General features: G+C 41.3%; 1 protein-coding gene across 1 annotated transcript in view; it reads right to left on the reverse strand.

Moving 5' to 3' along the window:
• Nucleotides 1–17,500, reverse strand: part of cacna2d3a (calcium channel, voltage-dependent, alpha 2/delta subunit 3a) — a gene marked incomplete at both ends in the record, with an annotated part of 143,308 nt that overhangs the window by 120,923 nt on the left and 4,885 nt on the right. Inside the window, one exon of the mRNA XM_083894955.1 lies at nt 1,511–1,627. Within this exon, the coding sequence (XP_083751081.1) occupies nt 1,511–1,627 (117 nt within the window). The remainder of the gene's footprint in view (nt 1–1,510; nt 1,628–17,500) is intronic.

The raw sequence follows: 17,500 nt of genomic DNA on the forward strand, positions 1-17,500 counted from the left end.
TGAGGACCAATGATCGTCCAGTCTGGACAAGAGGGGGCGGGGCTATAATAAAATAAAAAAAATGAAAATTATAACACGATATGATCATAATATGATTGAAATGCCACGGAATTTCTAAGTAAAAGTGCTTGTTTGGATATGAATGATGAAAAGTTAAAATTTGATTTTGACCGTGCAGATAGAATTTTAAAATACATTCATTTTCTTTTTATTGATGATAAAAAAAAAAAAGAAATTAATTATTTCTTGATGTTGAAAGGAAGAGGAGGTGGAAATGCACCTTTAATCGCAGATTGACAGGATGTGTTTAGATGTAAGAGAGGTAATCAAATATAAAATGATTATATCTACAGTAGATATTGCCATGTCACCATCAAACTGAATGCATTTTTATTGTGGAACATCTTTCTGTCTTTCATACACGTGAGATCAGTGTGAGGTCAAGTTTTAATTCTACATTTACTGACATTAAACCATTGTTTTCTTCATCAGATAATATAACTAGCCTACGCTGTCGGGGGCCAACAGCAAGGGGTATATCTGCGAACTTGTCCAATCCTCAACTTTCCAATATACCCAGAGTATACGCACTCGCACCTGCCACTAACTGTTTTAATTAATTATTAATAAATTCAACAAAATAACTGTTAAATGTTATGATATAATGCTGACTACACTTTATACATGTTTATAAATAAACCCATGATATCCTCAATGTGTCCAAATGAGCTCAATAATAAAGAAAAAATGCCTTAACTATTTTTTCTGTGTTCACTAATAAGTTAACCAGTTAACTTATTATGTAACTATTACCAATCATAGCCAAAGTGATAATGATTGTACTTGTAGATAGTTGTTACATGAATCATTGTACAACATTTGAAGGCAATATCTCCATCAGTCTGGAAGATAAAGCCCAAAATGTGTTTTTAGCATAATAAATTAATTCATTTGCTAATTAATAATAATAATGCTACAAAGATAGGGATAATTCTCAGGTGGTATGTGATGCCCATGCAACATTTGAAGCCAATACCTGCAACACTTTGGAAGATACAGGCGAAAATATGGTTTTTATATCATTAATTAATTAATTAACTAATTAATAATAATGGTAGACAGCTCAAAATCAATAGGGATCATCTACAGGGGGTATGTGACCCATGAAAAAAATAAGAACATTTAATCTCAAACGCCTTTACAGTTTGGACGTCTGCGGACGTTAGCGCGAACTAACGTCTGCAGATTTAGCGCTCACGGCTAAAACCGATTCCATAATATCCGCGCGCGTTTCTCGCGGATATAATAATCTGATAATCTGTCAGAAGAATCACACAAACTGGTTTTAATTGTTATAAATACAATAAAACCGGTTATTTAAATAGTTGTCGCTTAATTTGGTCATTGAATAAACGCTGCAGCTCAACCTCGATGATCATATTTTCTACGTGATCACGACGACACAATCACCCCCACACACACACACGCACACACACACACACAGACGTACCTTCATGGCCTGAGCTTTCTTGTCAAACATCTCCTCCATGTCTTCAGCGAGCCTCTTCACCAGCTGCAGACCGTCCATCTCCTCCACTCTGACCGCTCGCTCAAACTCTTTGTATTTCTGCAGGAGAAAGCACACAGAAAACATCACATGACCATGAATCACATGACCTTTCACCTCTCATTCTCCCATCATCCTCCTCTTCACACACTGATGGAGCCACAGTTTGAGAACCCTGGACGAGTCTTTGAAAATTGAATTATTTTCCATCCAAACGTTGAGTTTTTCTGGTTTCATGTATTTTAATATTTAGCTCTTACATTATTATATTTATTTATATATACACAGTACACTTATATTATATATATGTATATATATGTGATAAAGTTTGAGAATGGAGAAGGGCTACTGTTACATAAGTTTATTCTTCTTATTACTTCTTTTTCAGACATATTTAACTGTATTTGGTTGCTTTATTTTGTACGTTTTATTTTTTGGTGAAAACGGACAAAAATTTGCCACGCACATCAGAACTGGCGAAAAATTCAATTAAATAATGGACTTGCGAAAAACCAATGCAAAAATGGCTCAGTAGCGCCCCCCACAGGTGAAACCCCTATGGAGCAGACCGATATTTAGTTGCGCAGAATTTCGCAAAAATTCGTAGGGAACATTGTCCGGCCAGAAACGAACAAAAAAATCCTCTCGACACCATGAGCTTGACTCAACAGGAAGTCGGCCATCTTGGATTCGGCGTATATCTTGGCGTTTCGCATTGTTGCTTTTTTTTTTTTTTAAGTTATTCTTATTATGTTATTATTAATTTTTTTCCTCCATTTTTTATTTTATTTAGGGACCTCACGCACAAGGGCCCTATTGTAATTCAAGGAATTATTATTTTTAGGCCGGGGAAACTCGAATTTGAGCCTCTAAACCTGCGTGAAAACGGACGAAAAATTTGCCACGCACATCAGAACTGCCGAAAAATGTGTTAAATAATGGACTTAACAATGTAAAAACCAATGCAAAATGGCTCAGTAGTGCCCCCCACAGGTGAAACCCCTATGGAGCGGGCCAAAATTTAGTTGTGCCGAGTTGCAACAGGAAGTCGGCCATCTTGGATTTGGCGTATATCTTGGCGTTTCGCATGTTTGGTAACGTTTATCCTAGGAAGACGAAAAACGTGACAAATTGTACTGAACCCGCCCAAGATCTAATGTCATTGCAATCTTTTGCAGAATCAAAATCACATGTTTGAAATAAACTAAACTACTTAAAATATTGCAGACACAAAACACAGATTGGTTATTCCGTAAATGTCATCATTTGTTTAAATTAAACCTAAATTAAACTGATTTTCTGCCATAAAGAAAACCTGTAAACCAATAACCAGGCTGTGAAAACTCTGTCAGATCTTAGTCTAAACTGAGATTACGCCGTTAAAGACACTGACTCTGGATTAAAGACAAGTCAAACACGTTGTGTCCCCTTGAAGAAAAGTTTAAACGTCTCAAATACACAAAGTTAAAGTTAAAAGTATACGTTCAGGTTTTAAAATAAAGTAAATAAAGCTTGTATAAGTTTTTTCGGCAATGAAAAAAAACCAATCAGCTTAGACGAGGAAATCGTCACCTTCACTTTATCCACTGATGACACTCGGTTTATAATCTCAACCAGAGATTAACCAGCGACTTAACCAGAGGACAGTGACGTTAATCTCACAAACTCTCACACACACACGAATGTTAAATGTTCAGGAAAAAACCAATGAAGAAGAAACGAAAACCGCTATTTTAAATCTGTGCAAAGCTGCAGGAGACTGTGTTTCTCACACACACACACCCCCACACACACACACACACACACACACAGTGACACACACACACACACACACACACACACACACACACACACACACACACACACACACACACACACACACACACACACTTTAATAAGCTGTGGTTGCAGCCCATAATGAAAACGTGGGACAGTTGAGTGACGAGCGTCTCCTGACACGTGTCCACAGAGAGGAAACACTCTTATCTTTTTAATGAAATATAAATATAAATATAATAAATATACGAGTCGATCATGTTCGGACGCGTCACAGCGTCGACAAAAGAGACAAAGACGCAAAACAAAGATACAAAGACAAACACTGTGAGGCGTCAGAGTTTAAATATTACATCAAAAACTATTTGAAACACAATTGATTGTTAATTAGTTTGTAAAGCAAATGATTCATTTAAACAGAGATTTACCAGAGAATCAGAGCTGTGTTCACTCTTTGTTCACTATGCGTTCACTCTATATTCACTGTGCGTTCACTCTATGTTCACTCTGTGTTCACTCTATATTCACTGTGCGTTCACTCTGTGTTCACTCCGCGTTCACTCTGCATTCACTATGTTCACTCTGTGTTCACTCTGTGTTCACTCTATATTCACTGTGCTTTCACTCTATATTCACTGTGCGTTCACTATGTTCACTCTATGTTCAATGTGTGTTCACTCTATATTCACTGTGCGTTCACCATGTTCACTCTATATTCACTGTGCGTTCACTATTTTCACTCTGTGTTCACTCTGCGTTCACTATGTTCACTCTATGTTCACTGTGCGTTCACTATGTTCACTCTATGTTCAAAGTGCGTTAACTCTATACTCACTGTGCGTTCACTATGTTCACTCTATATTCACTGTGCGCTCACTATTTTCACTCTGTGTTCACGGTGCGTTCACTATGTTCACTCTGTGTTCAATGTGCGTTCACTATGTTCACTCTGCGTTCACTCTATGTTCACTGTGCGTTCACTCTATATTCACTGTGTGTTCACCATGTTCACTCTGTGTTCACTGTGCGTTCACTCTATGTTCACTCTATATTCACTGTGCGTTCACTCTATGTTCACTGTGCGTTCACCATGTTCACTCTGTGTTCACTGTGCGTTCACTCTATATTCACTGTGCGTTCACTCTGTGTTCACTGTGCGTTCACTATGTTCACTCTATATTCACTGTGCGCTCACTATTTTCACTCTGTGTTCACTATGTTCACGGTGCGTTCACTATGTTCACTCTGTGTTCAATGTGCGTTCACTATGTTCACTCTGCGTTCACTCTATGTTCACTGTGCGTTCACTCTATGTTCACTGTGCGTTCACTCTATATTCACTGTGTGTTCACCATGTTCACTGTGCGTTCACTCTATGTTCACTCTATATTCACTGTGCGTTCACTCTATGTTCACTGTGCGTTCACTCTATATTCACTGTGCGTTCACCATGTTCACTCTGTGTTCACTGTGCGTTCACTCTATATTCACTGTGCGTTCACTCTGTGTTCACTGTGCGTTCACTCTATGTTCACTCTACACAACAAAGCTCTGGATCTACACACTTAGTCTGACTAAGACAACAGCTCTGCTTCTGTCGCCTCACATGAACCTGCTGATGCAGATAATCTCACCTGAGTCGCACTGTGACTCTGTCTGGATTAGAGACAGTGACAGTGTTGACTGCTGCGCGCGCGCGCACACACACACACACACACACAGAAAATAAAGTGATTAATGAAGAGGAAAAACCTCATTTCACACTTAAACTGAATCTTAATCCCCTAAATCCCAGCTCATTTAACGCAACATCACTTCACCTCGGCCCTTGTTCAACATCACCTTACATCCGACGCACGCACACAGGTTTTTCCTTTAAAAAAGAGCTTGTTTCATGTATTTAAATATTTCTGCTCTTACATTATATGTATTTAAAATATTGCAGACACAAAACAGAGATTGGTTGTTCAGTAAAAAAAAAAAAAAATATATAGATATGTATATATATATATATATATATGTGATCATTTGTTTAAATTAAACTTTTATTAAACTGATTTTCTGCCATAAAAGAACAACGACGCTCTTCACTCAGTCATTACATCTGTTTCTCAGTCAAATCAATGTTTAAATAATGACTCACAATAAAATCATCAAACACAACAAGTGTGTGTGTGTGTGTGTAATCGCAGCTAAATATAAACAGGGTTTTTCACTGCGATGGAAACGAAGCCAAACGTTCACAGCGTGTGTGTGCGTCTGCAAATCATGTTTATGTTTTGAAATCATGTTTTGGCGTCATGTGGCGCCACCTACCACCGTCTACCAATCATTGCAGTCAGAAGGGTCTCAGCTGCCGAGCAACCATGGGTTGAACCAGTTACGTCAGAAAACGAAACCTAAAAGACCTCGGTGTTTTGAATTTGAATGCAGTAACCGTTTTTGGCCACATTCTTACATATGGCGCCTTTAAAGAATGGTGACGATGACCGTATTAAAATCTAATCCTCAGGTGTTAAACTGAGTCTGTGACTTCAACACTGAACAGGAAACATTGGCCCCATTCAACAGGAAATCACTTGTGGATCACAGGATCTCAGCTCTACTTCCTCTTCTTCTTCCTCCTCCTCTTCCTCCTCTCGTACGACGACCAACAAATTGTTCCCTCAAAAGAAGAACAGTGGACGGAGATGAAGTGGAACGATTCATTTCACGCTTGTCCTCCCTGAGTCTAAAGCATGTTGGTCTGAGTCTGTATCTGCTGGCACACACACACACACACACCCCCCCACACACACACACACACACACACACACTCCTGTACTTGCTGCATACTGAGGACTGGGTTGCTGACAAAGTGAGGACCAGCATTTCCACTTTATAAATCAACACAATTACAAATATCTACTTCATGAATGACATCTATAAAGAACTACTGGTTGCAGTACCATAAAATGTCTTCAGGTGGAGCCCCAGAGCAAAAAGGGCTGGAAAACTTTTTCGATGTATCTATTTTTTTTTATTATTATTTTTGGTCCAAAATTTGACAAAAACTATACTATGTCGTCCAACATTTGAAAAAATCTTTGACAAAACATTTTTGGTCCAAAATTTGACAAAAACGTCATACTATACTATGTCGTCCAAAATTTAAAAAATGTTTTTTGACAAATTGAGTATAGCATGTTATAGCAACCTAAGGAAGTGATTTCAATGAAAACATAGTTAGGACCGGCAAAAATGTCCTCACTCCTGAAAATGACCTCACTTTGTTGGTTTAAAACCCTCAATGGTCCTCAGTATGCCGCAAGTACAAGAACACACACACATTCTTGTACTTGCTGCATACTGAGGACCAGCATTTCCACTTTATAAATCAACACAATTTCAAATATCTACTTCATGAATGACATCTATAAAGAACTACTGGGTGCAGTACCATACAATATCCGCAGGTGGAGCCCCAGAGCAAAAAGTGTGTGAAACACCAGGGCTGGAAAACGGGTTTTTGTACCAAATTGAGGACCAATTGAGTATAGCATGTTTACAACCTGAGGAAGTGATTTGAATGAAAACAAAGTGAGGACCGGCCAAAATGTCCTCACTTCGTAAAAATGACCTCACTTTGTTGGTTAAAAAACCCTCACTGGTCCTCAAATGCCGCAAGTACAAGAACTCACACACACACACACACACTAAGAGAGACCTACTTGGAGCAGAAATGATTCAGTAATCACACATAGCTTCACCGCTTCGACTGCTAACACCTTCATCGTAAACGCCGCGTCATCCGTCAGCGAGGGGGAGGAGTCAGCATTGATCACAGAGCAGCGACGACTAAGCGCTGTTAGATCAATGGACTATGAACGGATGAGGAGACGAAGCTTCTTCTTCTTCTGCTGCTGTCACTCAAAAATCCACCTCCACACGCTCAGGAAACAGGAAACCAGATTATTGGCATCCACGTCTTCATCCTTTAACTTCTGTGACTCCGCCTCTCGCCCTACGTCAGCTGCGATTGACACAGCTCATGTGGAGAGTAAAGCAGTATAAGACGGATGGATATAGAGCTTTAACTGCGCCCATAAACACCTCAGGACCTCTTTGGAACGAGCGTCCAAAGAAGAAGAAGAAGTTGTTTGATGGTGAATATAACAGAGCTCCAGACGTCACGTGACTCCGTTTTCACGCCGCCATTTTGGCAGGAAAAAAGCTTCCCGCGCTCGTCCGACTCCATCACCGCGAGCTTTAAACACGCATCGGCGCTCCACCAAAGGTCGCGGGGTCAAAGACGAAGGAGCGGTGATGAACGAGCGAGCGTTGACCTCCTGCTCCGACGCTTCATCTCAACCTCACTTTTCTGACATTTTCACAAAGCGTAAAAGAAAAAAAAAAGAGAGAGAGTCAAAGTCATGAGGTCACCGCAGTCTTCATCACCTCTTCATCCTCTGAGGTCCAGGGACGTCAGGAAATAAGTTCACGGCAATCCTTCAACGCACTGACTGCTGGGAAATTCATGTGAGGAACCAAGAGACGCGTCAAAAATACGGGGTTCTCTTTCCTCTGGGTTTTATATCAATAAATGAATATATATATATATATATATATATAGCTCAGATCTCTCCCGAAGTCAGTCTCTCAGCCCACTTCTTGGCATTTTGAAAAAGCAGGCGCTGGATAGATTTAGCTGCAGTGAGTGGATTTAGAATATGTAGAATATGTGTGTATATGTACATATACATACACATATAAATATATACATATGTATAAACATATATATATATACATACATATACATATATATATATATACACATACATATATACATATATACACATACATATATACATATATACACATACATATATACATATATACACACATACATATATATACACATTCATATATATATATATATACACATTCATATACATATATACATATATATACACATTCAAATACATATATATACACATTCATATATATACATACATATATATATATAAATACACATACATATATATACATATATATACACGCATTCATACACATATATATACATACACATATACGATATACATATATACACACATATACATATATATACAAAATCTTTACTAATATCAAATCCACTCACTGCAGCTAAATCTACCCAGCGGCTGCTTTTTCAAAATGCCAAGAAGTGGGCTGAGAGACTGAGTGAGGGAAAGGAGGAGGGAGGAGCAGTGCAGGGGGCGTGGTCTAGTAGTAAAATCCAATGAGAGTTGCAGACGAGTGGAAAATCCCGAACAAATATGAACGCAGTAGCTGGTGTTTGACCATAGAGGGCAGCAGAGACACAGATTATGATCATAACACCTATAAACATCAACTAACCGTGAGTTGTCATTGACTCCACAGTCCTGTCTTCTTATTTTCTGAGCTTTATTTCAGTCCTGATGGAGCGAATGGAACTCGGCTCATTTCCACCGGGAGATTAAAACATATTGTGATTCTGATTCACGTCGAAACCTTTTATTCTGAAGGAAAACTTCAAACAGGAAACGGCTATAATTCACATTCTAATCCATTCCCAGTGAACTGATGAATCGTCCTCAGCGTCTCTGCAGTTACTAAACATTACTCATCCTCAGCAGCTGTTTTGACTGTGGCCCCGGCTTCATGATTCCACTCCACACTTTCCCACAGCCTCAGATTGATTGGAGCAGCAGAACAGCGTGAAAGTGAAAGTGGAAGTGGTGATGAAAGTATAAAGGACACATTCATCGCTGCCAACCGGAGATTTATTAGAGGAAGTTATTCTTCTTTGGACTGTGGTTTTATTTGAGTTTACTTTGAAAGGCTAACAAAAGAAATGAAGGGAATAAACCAACTGAGACGCGGGGGAAACTTTCTTAAGTGTAGACGCCGCAGAGTTCACAATATGAGGCTCATTCATCCATCTACTACTGCTTCATCCTCCACATGTGGAGTCCACAAGGAAGCAAGGAAAGAAGGAAGGATGGAAGGAAAGAACGATCAGAGAAGAGGAAACGATCAGAAAACAATGAAGGAAGCAAAGAAGAGAAGGAAAGAAGGACGGAAGGATTTCGTGAAGAAGGCAAGGAAGGAAAGAAGAGAAGGAAGGAAGGATCAGAGAACACATTATGGAACAAGGACAGAATGAAGGAAGGATCAGATGACAAGTATGGAAAAAAGAGGTCAGCAAACAAGGAAGGATGGAAGGAGGGATCACAGAACAAGGAAAGAAGTAAGGCACGGAAGGATCAGATGACAAGTCAGCAAACAAGGATGGAAGGATGGAAGGAAGCAAGGAGGGATCACAGAAAGAAGTAAGGTAAGGAAGGAAAGAAGAGAAGGAAGGAAGGATCAGAGAACACATGGAACAAGGAGGAATGGATCGGTGAACAAGGAAGGAAAGAAGGAAGGATCAGAGGACAAGTATGGAACAAAGAGAGATATGTGAGCAAACAAGAAAGGATGGAAGGAGGGATCACAGAACAAGGAAAGAAGTAAGGTAAAGTAAGGAAGGATCAGAGGACAAGTATGGAAGAGGTCAGCAAACAAGGAAGGAAGGATCAAAGGAAGCAAGGAGGGATCACAGAAAGAAGTAAGGTAAGGAAGGAAAGAAGAGAAGGAAGGAAGGATCAGAGCACACATATGGAACAAGGAGGAATGGATCGGTGAACAAGGAAGGAAAGAAGGAAGGATCAGATGACAAGTATGGAACACAGAGGTCAGCAAACAAGGAAGGATGGATCGAAGGAAGCAAGGAAGGATCACAGGAAGAAGTAAGGTAACGAAGGAAAGAAGGAAGGAAGCTGTTCAGAGCTCGACTTCCTCGTGCTTTACCTACAGTAAAGGGGGCGGAGCCAAAGGAGCAGCACTGACGTGACCTTGATTGACACGGCTCCACACACATTAATGTGCTTCACGGTAAGAAGCCCCGCCCCCTTTACCAGGTTTGTGATCTGTCATAATTACTGTGTGTGTGTGTGCGTGTTGTGTTTTTGCTGAACTTTCCCCCAGTGTGTCGTTTAACTGCCGTCTATACATTATTAATTTGGTGAAGATGCAAAAAGCCGTGGGTGAAAACATTGACAGAGTTGACAGAAAGGTCAAGAACAACAGAGACGAGGGAAGGTAACGAGTGGGTAAGGAAGAGGAAATGATGGAGGACAAGGATGGTTGGAAGGAAGGAAGGAAGGAAGGAAGGAAATCGAGCAGCAATAGAAAGCGAATTATGAATTAACACAATTACAAATATCTACTTCATGAATGACATCGATAAAGAACTACTGGGTGCAGTACCATAAAATGTCTGCAGGTGGAGCCCCAGAGCAAAAAGTGTGTGAAACGGGTTTTTGTACCAAATTGAGTATAGCATGTTATAGCAACCTAAGGAAGTGATTTTAATGAAAACAAAGTGAGGACCGGACAAAATGTCCTCACTTTGTTGGTTAAAAACCCTCACTGGTCCTCAGTGTGCCGCAAGTACAAGAACACACACACACTCAGCCCTCGTGTTTCCTGTGGGGAATGTGGGTCTATCAACCATCACTGCAGCATGTTTTACCCCAACGATAACCCTTAAAAAAAGCCCTTAAATCGTCTCCATGAGGACGACTGGTCCTCACAAGGTCAGTGTTTATGACGGAGAAGGTCCTCGAGAGGCATCAGATACAGGAACACACACACACACACACACCTTGTTCCCTCCCCAGGAGCAAGAGGAGGAATCAAATTCAGCTTCATCACGGTTTGGTCAATGAGAACAAGTGGGGGGGGGGGGGGGGTGATGAGAGGGTGACACACACACACACACACACACACACACACACACACCTCATGGGCAGCCGTGCTGAACCAAACCTGACAGCTATTCAATTTTCCCAAAGCTAAATCTAATCTGCAGCCGTCTCCACCGTCACTGACACACGGTTACACTAAAACGCCTCAGCTGTCAGTGTCACACAGACATGGCAGCAGATTGGCATCACACACACACACACACACACCTCACACTCCACCCACACACACTTTCACACATTTTCACACACAGACAAAGTCGTCCGTGGATCAGGAAAAAGTAAGAAAAAAGGTCAAAAAGTAAGAATAAAGTCAAGAACATCTTGGTTTATGAACGGGAGTCATAAAAATTTAAACAACAATCACAGACTTAGATCTGCACTGCGGTCAACTACTGAATATATTTATAATAAAAACCTTATGTCTAAATACACCACTGTTCAAAAGTTTGGGTTCACTTAGAAATGTCCTTATTTTTGAATGAAAAGCACTTTTTTCAATGAATATAAAACATTTTGAGAAAAATTCAAAGTTTAGGGGAAAAAACAATTTTTAGAAGAAAAAATTTAATTTTGAGAAAAAAATGAAACGTTAGAAAAAAGAAAATTTTTGAAGAGAAATTTTAATTTTGAAAAAAATTTATTTGGAGGAATTCGTTTTTTTTAAAATATTTTTTGAAGGAAAATCACTTTTTTTCAATGAATATAAAACATTTTGATAAAGGAAATAAAACTGCGTAAAAACATTTTTAAAATGTCTAGAAAAAAATTAAAATTTTGAGAAAAAATTAAAATTTTGAGAAAAAATTAAAATTTTGAGAAAAAATTAAAATTTTGAGAAAAAATTAAAATTTTGAGAAAAAATTAAAATTTTGAGAAAAAATTAAAATTTTGAGAAAAAATTAAAATTTTATGGTGTTAATGGCGTTAGAAGACTATTGGATGATGAGAAAACCCTTGAAAACCCTTGTGCAATGATGTTAGCACAGCTGAAAACTGTTTTATTTGGAATAAAAATCATTATTTCTAATCTCGTCAATGTCTTGACTATAATTTCTATTCCTGTTGCAACTCTCTTGATGAATAAAAGTCTGACTTTTAATGGAAAACACAAACAAATTGTACAGGTGAGGCCAACACTTTTGAACGGTAGTGAACGGTTTTAGCTAAATTTCACACACTGTCCCTTTAAGTGCAGACTCTTCTTCATATAAACCCAGCGTGTCTTTGTCGTCCTCTTCACTCCAACACTAATGTATATTTTTGCTCCGTCCTTTCACAATATTTCTATGAGACGTCAGAGGCTGCAGCAGTGACACACACACACACGCACACGCACGCACGCACGCACGCACGCACGCACACACACACACACAAAGGAAAAGAGCAGAGGATGATGGGAAGGTGTAATGATGTGTGACAAGAGTGTGCTGGAATCGATTTGCCCGGCTGTGGAGTGTGTGTGTGTGTGTGTGTGTGTGTGTGTGTGTGTGTGTGTGTGTGTGTGTGTGTGTGTGTGTGTGTGTGTGTGTGTGTGTGTGTGTTCACACCAGCCTGGTTTAGTGCAGTTAAATCTAACCCTAGTGCGTTTACTACCTCAGTACAGTTCATGTGGGTCGTTGTGCACACAGTCCGGAATATCGACACCGGGGTTTTTACGACTTAATGGAGCCAATAACTGATGTTTGGATTTTGCATTGACGCGATTTTTACCCCGGACTTAACATCTTCAGATTCACTGCGACGGTTAAATGTCTTGTCGTGTGGAGATTGGTGGGCGACCTCCACTGCCCCCTGCTGTCTGTTAGCGGGAAAACTGCCACGCAAGATCAGGGCCGTCGACCTCGGAATCGGGAGGTCTTGTTTTCGAGGAACGCGAAAAAGAAGCGAGGGACGAGGAGCAGTGACGTTTCTTGCGACGAGAAATAGAGATAGACGATAAATGGATGTTTACAGTGGTGACGTAAACATATCTGCTCCCAGACTGTAGGGGGAGCTCCGGAGAGAAAAAGGGTGAAAAAGCGGCCAGACTTGCAAAGTCCCGCTGGACCTCCTTCTCAGCAAATTCGCTGTCGTACTTCGTTTTCTTTTGCTGGGGTCACTGATGTCAATGCCAGTTGACATAGGGTGAAAGGTGGACCGGACTAGACTGGACCGGACCGGACTGGACAGAGACAAAACAACCGTCCACTCTCACGGTCAATCTAGAGAGTCCAATTTACTTAATCCCCAGATTAGCATGTTTTTGGATCGTGTTTCTTCTTCAGGTGAAAGTTTGGCGTCAAGGTAAAGTTTGTTCCCGGGTCATTTTCAGTGGAAACGCACCAAAGGTTTTTCAAAATCCTGGGAAAATTAGAAAAGTTCCTGCTAAAGTAATACTTTTGTAATGCTAGGCCACATTAGCAGCATTAACTCTAACCCTAATGTCTACGTGCCGCGGCACGGGAGTCCAGCCACCGTTTACCAGTTAACTCCGATAGCTGCATTAGCTCCTTTAGCGCTGTTAGCGTTAGCCTACAGTTGAACTGGAGCGGTCTGTTTATTAAAGGAAAAGAGCAGCGCTGTACCTGTGTACTGCGTACGTGTGCCTCTGTTTTTAAAGTTTAGCGTAACTTTAGAGACTCATTTTAACAAACCGGGAGTCACGCAAACATGACGTCGACTAATCGATCACATGATAAATCGACAGATTTATCGATAATGAAACATAACGGTTGGTCTCAGTCGTGCTGTCGATGCAACGCATTCACGGTTCGTCTTATCCGCGCGTTTATTCATGCGCGTCGTCTTTGATTCAAGAGAGCCATAACATCAGAGAACGGAAAACTGGTCCAGCCAATAACACACACACACACACACACACAGACACACACACACACACACACACACACACACACACACAGACAGTCACACACACACAGACACACACACACACACACAGAGCAGCCAGGCTCATATAGACAAGGTTGCTCAATGATACATGAAATTAAAGATTTCAACAGAATAGCAGCGAGGAGGCTAAAACACACAGAGCTAATTCAGGCTGTCAGTGGGAGACATTTAATGTGTCTCAGACACAAGTCTCCTGCGTGTGTGTGTGTGTGTGTGTGTGTGTGTGTGTGTGTGTGTGTGTGTGTGTGTGTGTGTGTGTGTGTGTGTACACGTGTACTTATATCTCTGTGAGGTCCAAAAAAAGGAACTAACCTGTCTTCATGAGGTAAAGGTAAGGAGAATACATCATGTCTATGAGGTGTCCTCATTATAAAATATATAAAAACAAGATTGTCCATATGTAGACTGTGAGGACATTCAGTCTGCTCTTTGTTTCCTTAAAGGGCTTTTTATTTTCAGCGTCTTTCTCGCCGCGGGATCATTTTGTACATTTAGCGTATTTTAAACAGAGGTAACGATCATTTTCCGCCAAAGTTGACAAATTTTGACTCTAGCGATAGACATGGCGTGAACAACAGACGCGGCGTGTACGACAGACGCTACGTGTGCGACAGACGCTGTGTGTGACAGATGCTACGTGTACGACAGACGCTACGTGTACGACAGACTCTACGTGTGCGACAGACGCTACGTGTACGACAGACGCTACGTGTACGACAGACGCTACGTGTACGACAGACGCTACGTGTACGACAGACGCTACGCGTACGACAGATGTTGCGTTTACGACAGATGCTGCGTTTACGACAGATGCTGCGTTTACGACAGATGCTGCGTTTACGACAGACGCGCTGTGTGCGACAGGCGCTACTTGTACGACTGACTCTGTGTGCGACAGACGCTGTGTGCGACAGACGCTGTGTGTGACAGATGCTACGTGTACGACAGACGCTACGTGTGCGATAGACGCTACGTGTGCGACAGACGCTAGGTGTGCGACAGACGCGATGTGTGCGACAGACGCGCCGTGTGCGACAGACGCTACTTGTACGACAGACGCGCCGTGTGCGACAGACGGTACGTGTACGACAGACGCTACGTGTACGACAGACGCTACGTGTACGACAGACGCCCTGCGTACGAAAGACGCTCAGTGCACGACAGACGCTACGTGCACGAAAGACGCTCAGTGCACGACAGACGCTACGTGCACGACAGACACTACGTGTTGGACAGACCCTACGTGTGCGACAGACGCTACGTGTGCGACAGACGCTACGTGTGCGACAGACGCTACGTCTGCGACAGACGCTACGTCTGCGACAGACGCTACGTCTGCGACAGACGCTACGTGTACGTCAGACGCTACGTGTACGACAGACGCTACGTGTACGACAGACGATATGTGTACGACAGACGCTACGTGTACGACAGACGATATGTGTACGACAGACGCTACGTGTACGACAGACGATATGTGTACGACAGACAATAGGCCTGGCTGGCGTGAAAATGTACGTGTTGTGAACGCAGCATTGGGGTTAATGTGTGATTAGGTTAAAGGTCAAAGGTTAAAGGTCGGTGTAAGAGGTCAATGAATGTCTTCACTAAGAAGCCTGTACAAGAAAAATAGGGAGTTTTTTTTCTGTCATAAACTCTGACCTTGTAAGGACCAGTAAAGTCCTCATGAGACCAAAGACCTGGTCCTAATGAGGCAGAAGCTCATTTCTGAGGAACTGGTTAACGTTAGTGACTTTAGTGGCTTTGTTGAGTCTGAACAAATGAGTGGAATTCAATGCAGAGTAAATACTGCATAGGGAGTGTATTTGTACACGAGAGTACTGCGAACGACTGCATTGATCTCACACACACACACACACTGTGACTGGTATAACCTTGAAACAGGAGCCGTTTCCGATGGTTACAGGAAGTGGGCTGTGGCGTGGGAAGAGAGGACGGATCAGGCCAGGGAGGAGGAGGAGGAGGAGGAGGAGGAGGAAGAGGAAGAGGAGAGGTGAGTGTGAAATGACAGGATGAATTAAAAATGTTCAGTTGTATTTTGTTGATGATGACGAACGTAAAGTGGATTAAACTGGGAATCAAATGCAGCATCAAAGGAACACGGTTACAGCTGTTGAGGTAACATGACTCAGCATATTTAACACGACACGACACATAAACCTTAATGATCGGGCACTTTGCTGACGTCAGAGCAGAGGTTCAGTCTCCTGAGGACAAACACATCATCCTTTTGTCTCGTTAACTCGTTTGAAATGAATTATAACCAATAAAACACACTTTCCACCCATTTGATCACTTGTAGGACCGACTAACGTGTTTATATGCAGGAGTAATCGGACTATGAGTCACATTATCCAGGTGTGTTAGTCCGACTAAGACTAGCTTCATTTTAGTCCGACCAACATGTTTATAAGCAGGAGTAATCGGACTATGAATCACATTATGCAGGTATGTTAGTCTGACTAAGACTAGCTCCATTTTAGTCTGACTAACGTGTTTATAAGCAGGAGTAATCGGACTATGAGTCACATTATGCAGGTATGTTAGCCTGACTAAGACTAACTCCATCTTATTGTGAGTAACGTGTTTACATGCAGGAGTAATCAGACTATGAATCACATTATCCAGGTATGTTAGTCCGACTAAGACTAGCTCCATTTTAGTCTGACTAACGTGTTTATAAGCAGGAGTAATCGGACTATGAGTCACATTATTCTGGTATGTTAGTCCGACTAAGACTAACTCCATGTTATTGTGAGCAACGTGTTTACATGCAGGAGTAATCGGACTATGAGTCACAATATCCAGGTACGTTAGTCCGACTAACATGTTTATATACAGGAGTAATCGGACTATGAGTCACATTATCCTGGTATGTTAGTCCGACTAAGACTAGCTTCATTTTAGTCTGACTAACATGTTTATATACAGGAGTAATCGGACTATGAGTCACATTATCCTGGTATGTTAGTCCGACTAAGACTAGCTCAATTTTAGTCAGACTAAGGTGTTTAAGCGGCATTAAGAAAACGCAATTATTGTCTTAGTCTGACTAAGATCGGACTTTTAACATGAATGTGAACGCAAACATGAGTTTTATGACAGAAAAGGTCCTGAAGAGGTAACAAATGTGTGTGTGTGTGTGTGTCTGTGTGTGTGTGTGTGTGTGTGTGTGTGTGTGTGTGTGTGTGTGCGTGTGCGTGTGTGTGTGTGCGTTTTCTTCTCTCTTTAAAAGCATCTGTGACCTCAGGGACAATCACTGGTCCTTGTCCAGCGTTGAGGACGTGGACGTCCATCAGTGTGTGAGTGGACACGAGTGTCCCTCTTCACAAACACACACACACACACGCACATCTCATGAATGTGGACGTTGAGGACAAATGGACGCGTTGAATAAGACTTTTACTCCAGAGAGTGTTTTCTGTGAGAAAAGATG

The sequence above is a fragment of the Microchirus variegatus genome, assembly GCF_963457635.1.
Source record: "Microchirus variegatus genome assembly, chromosome: 9".
Taxonomy (NCBI): Eukaryota; Metazoa; Chordata; class Actinopteri; order Pleuronectiformes; family Soleidae; genus Microchirus; species Microchirus variegatus.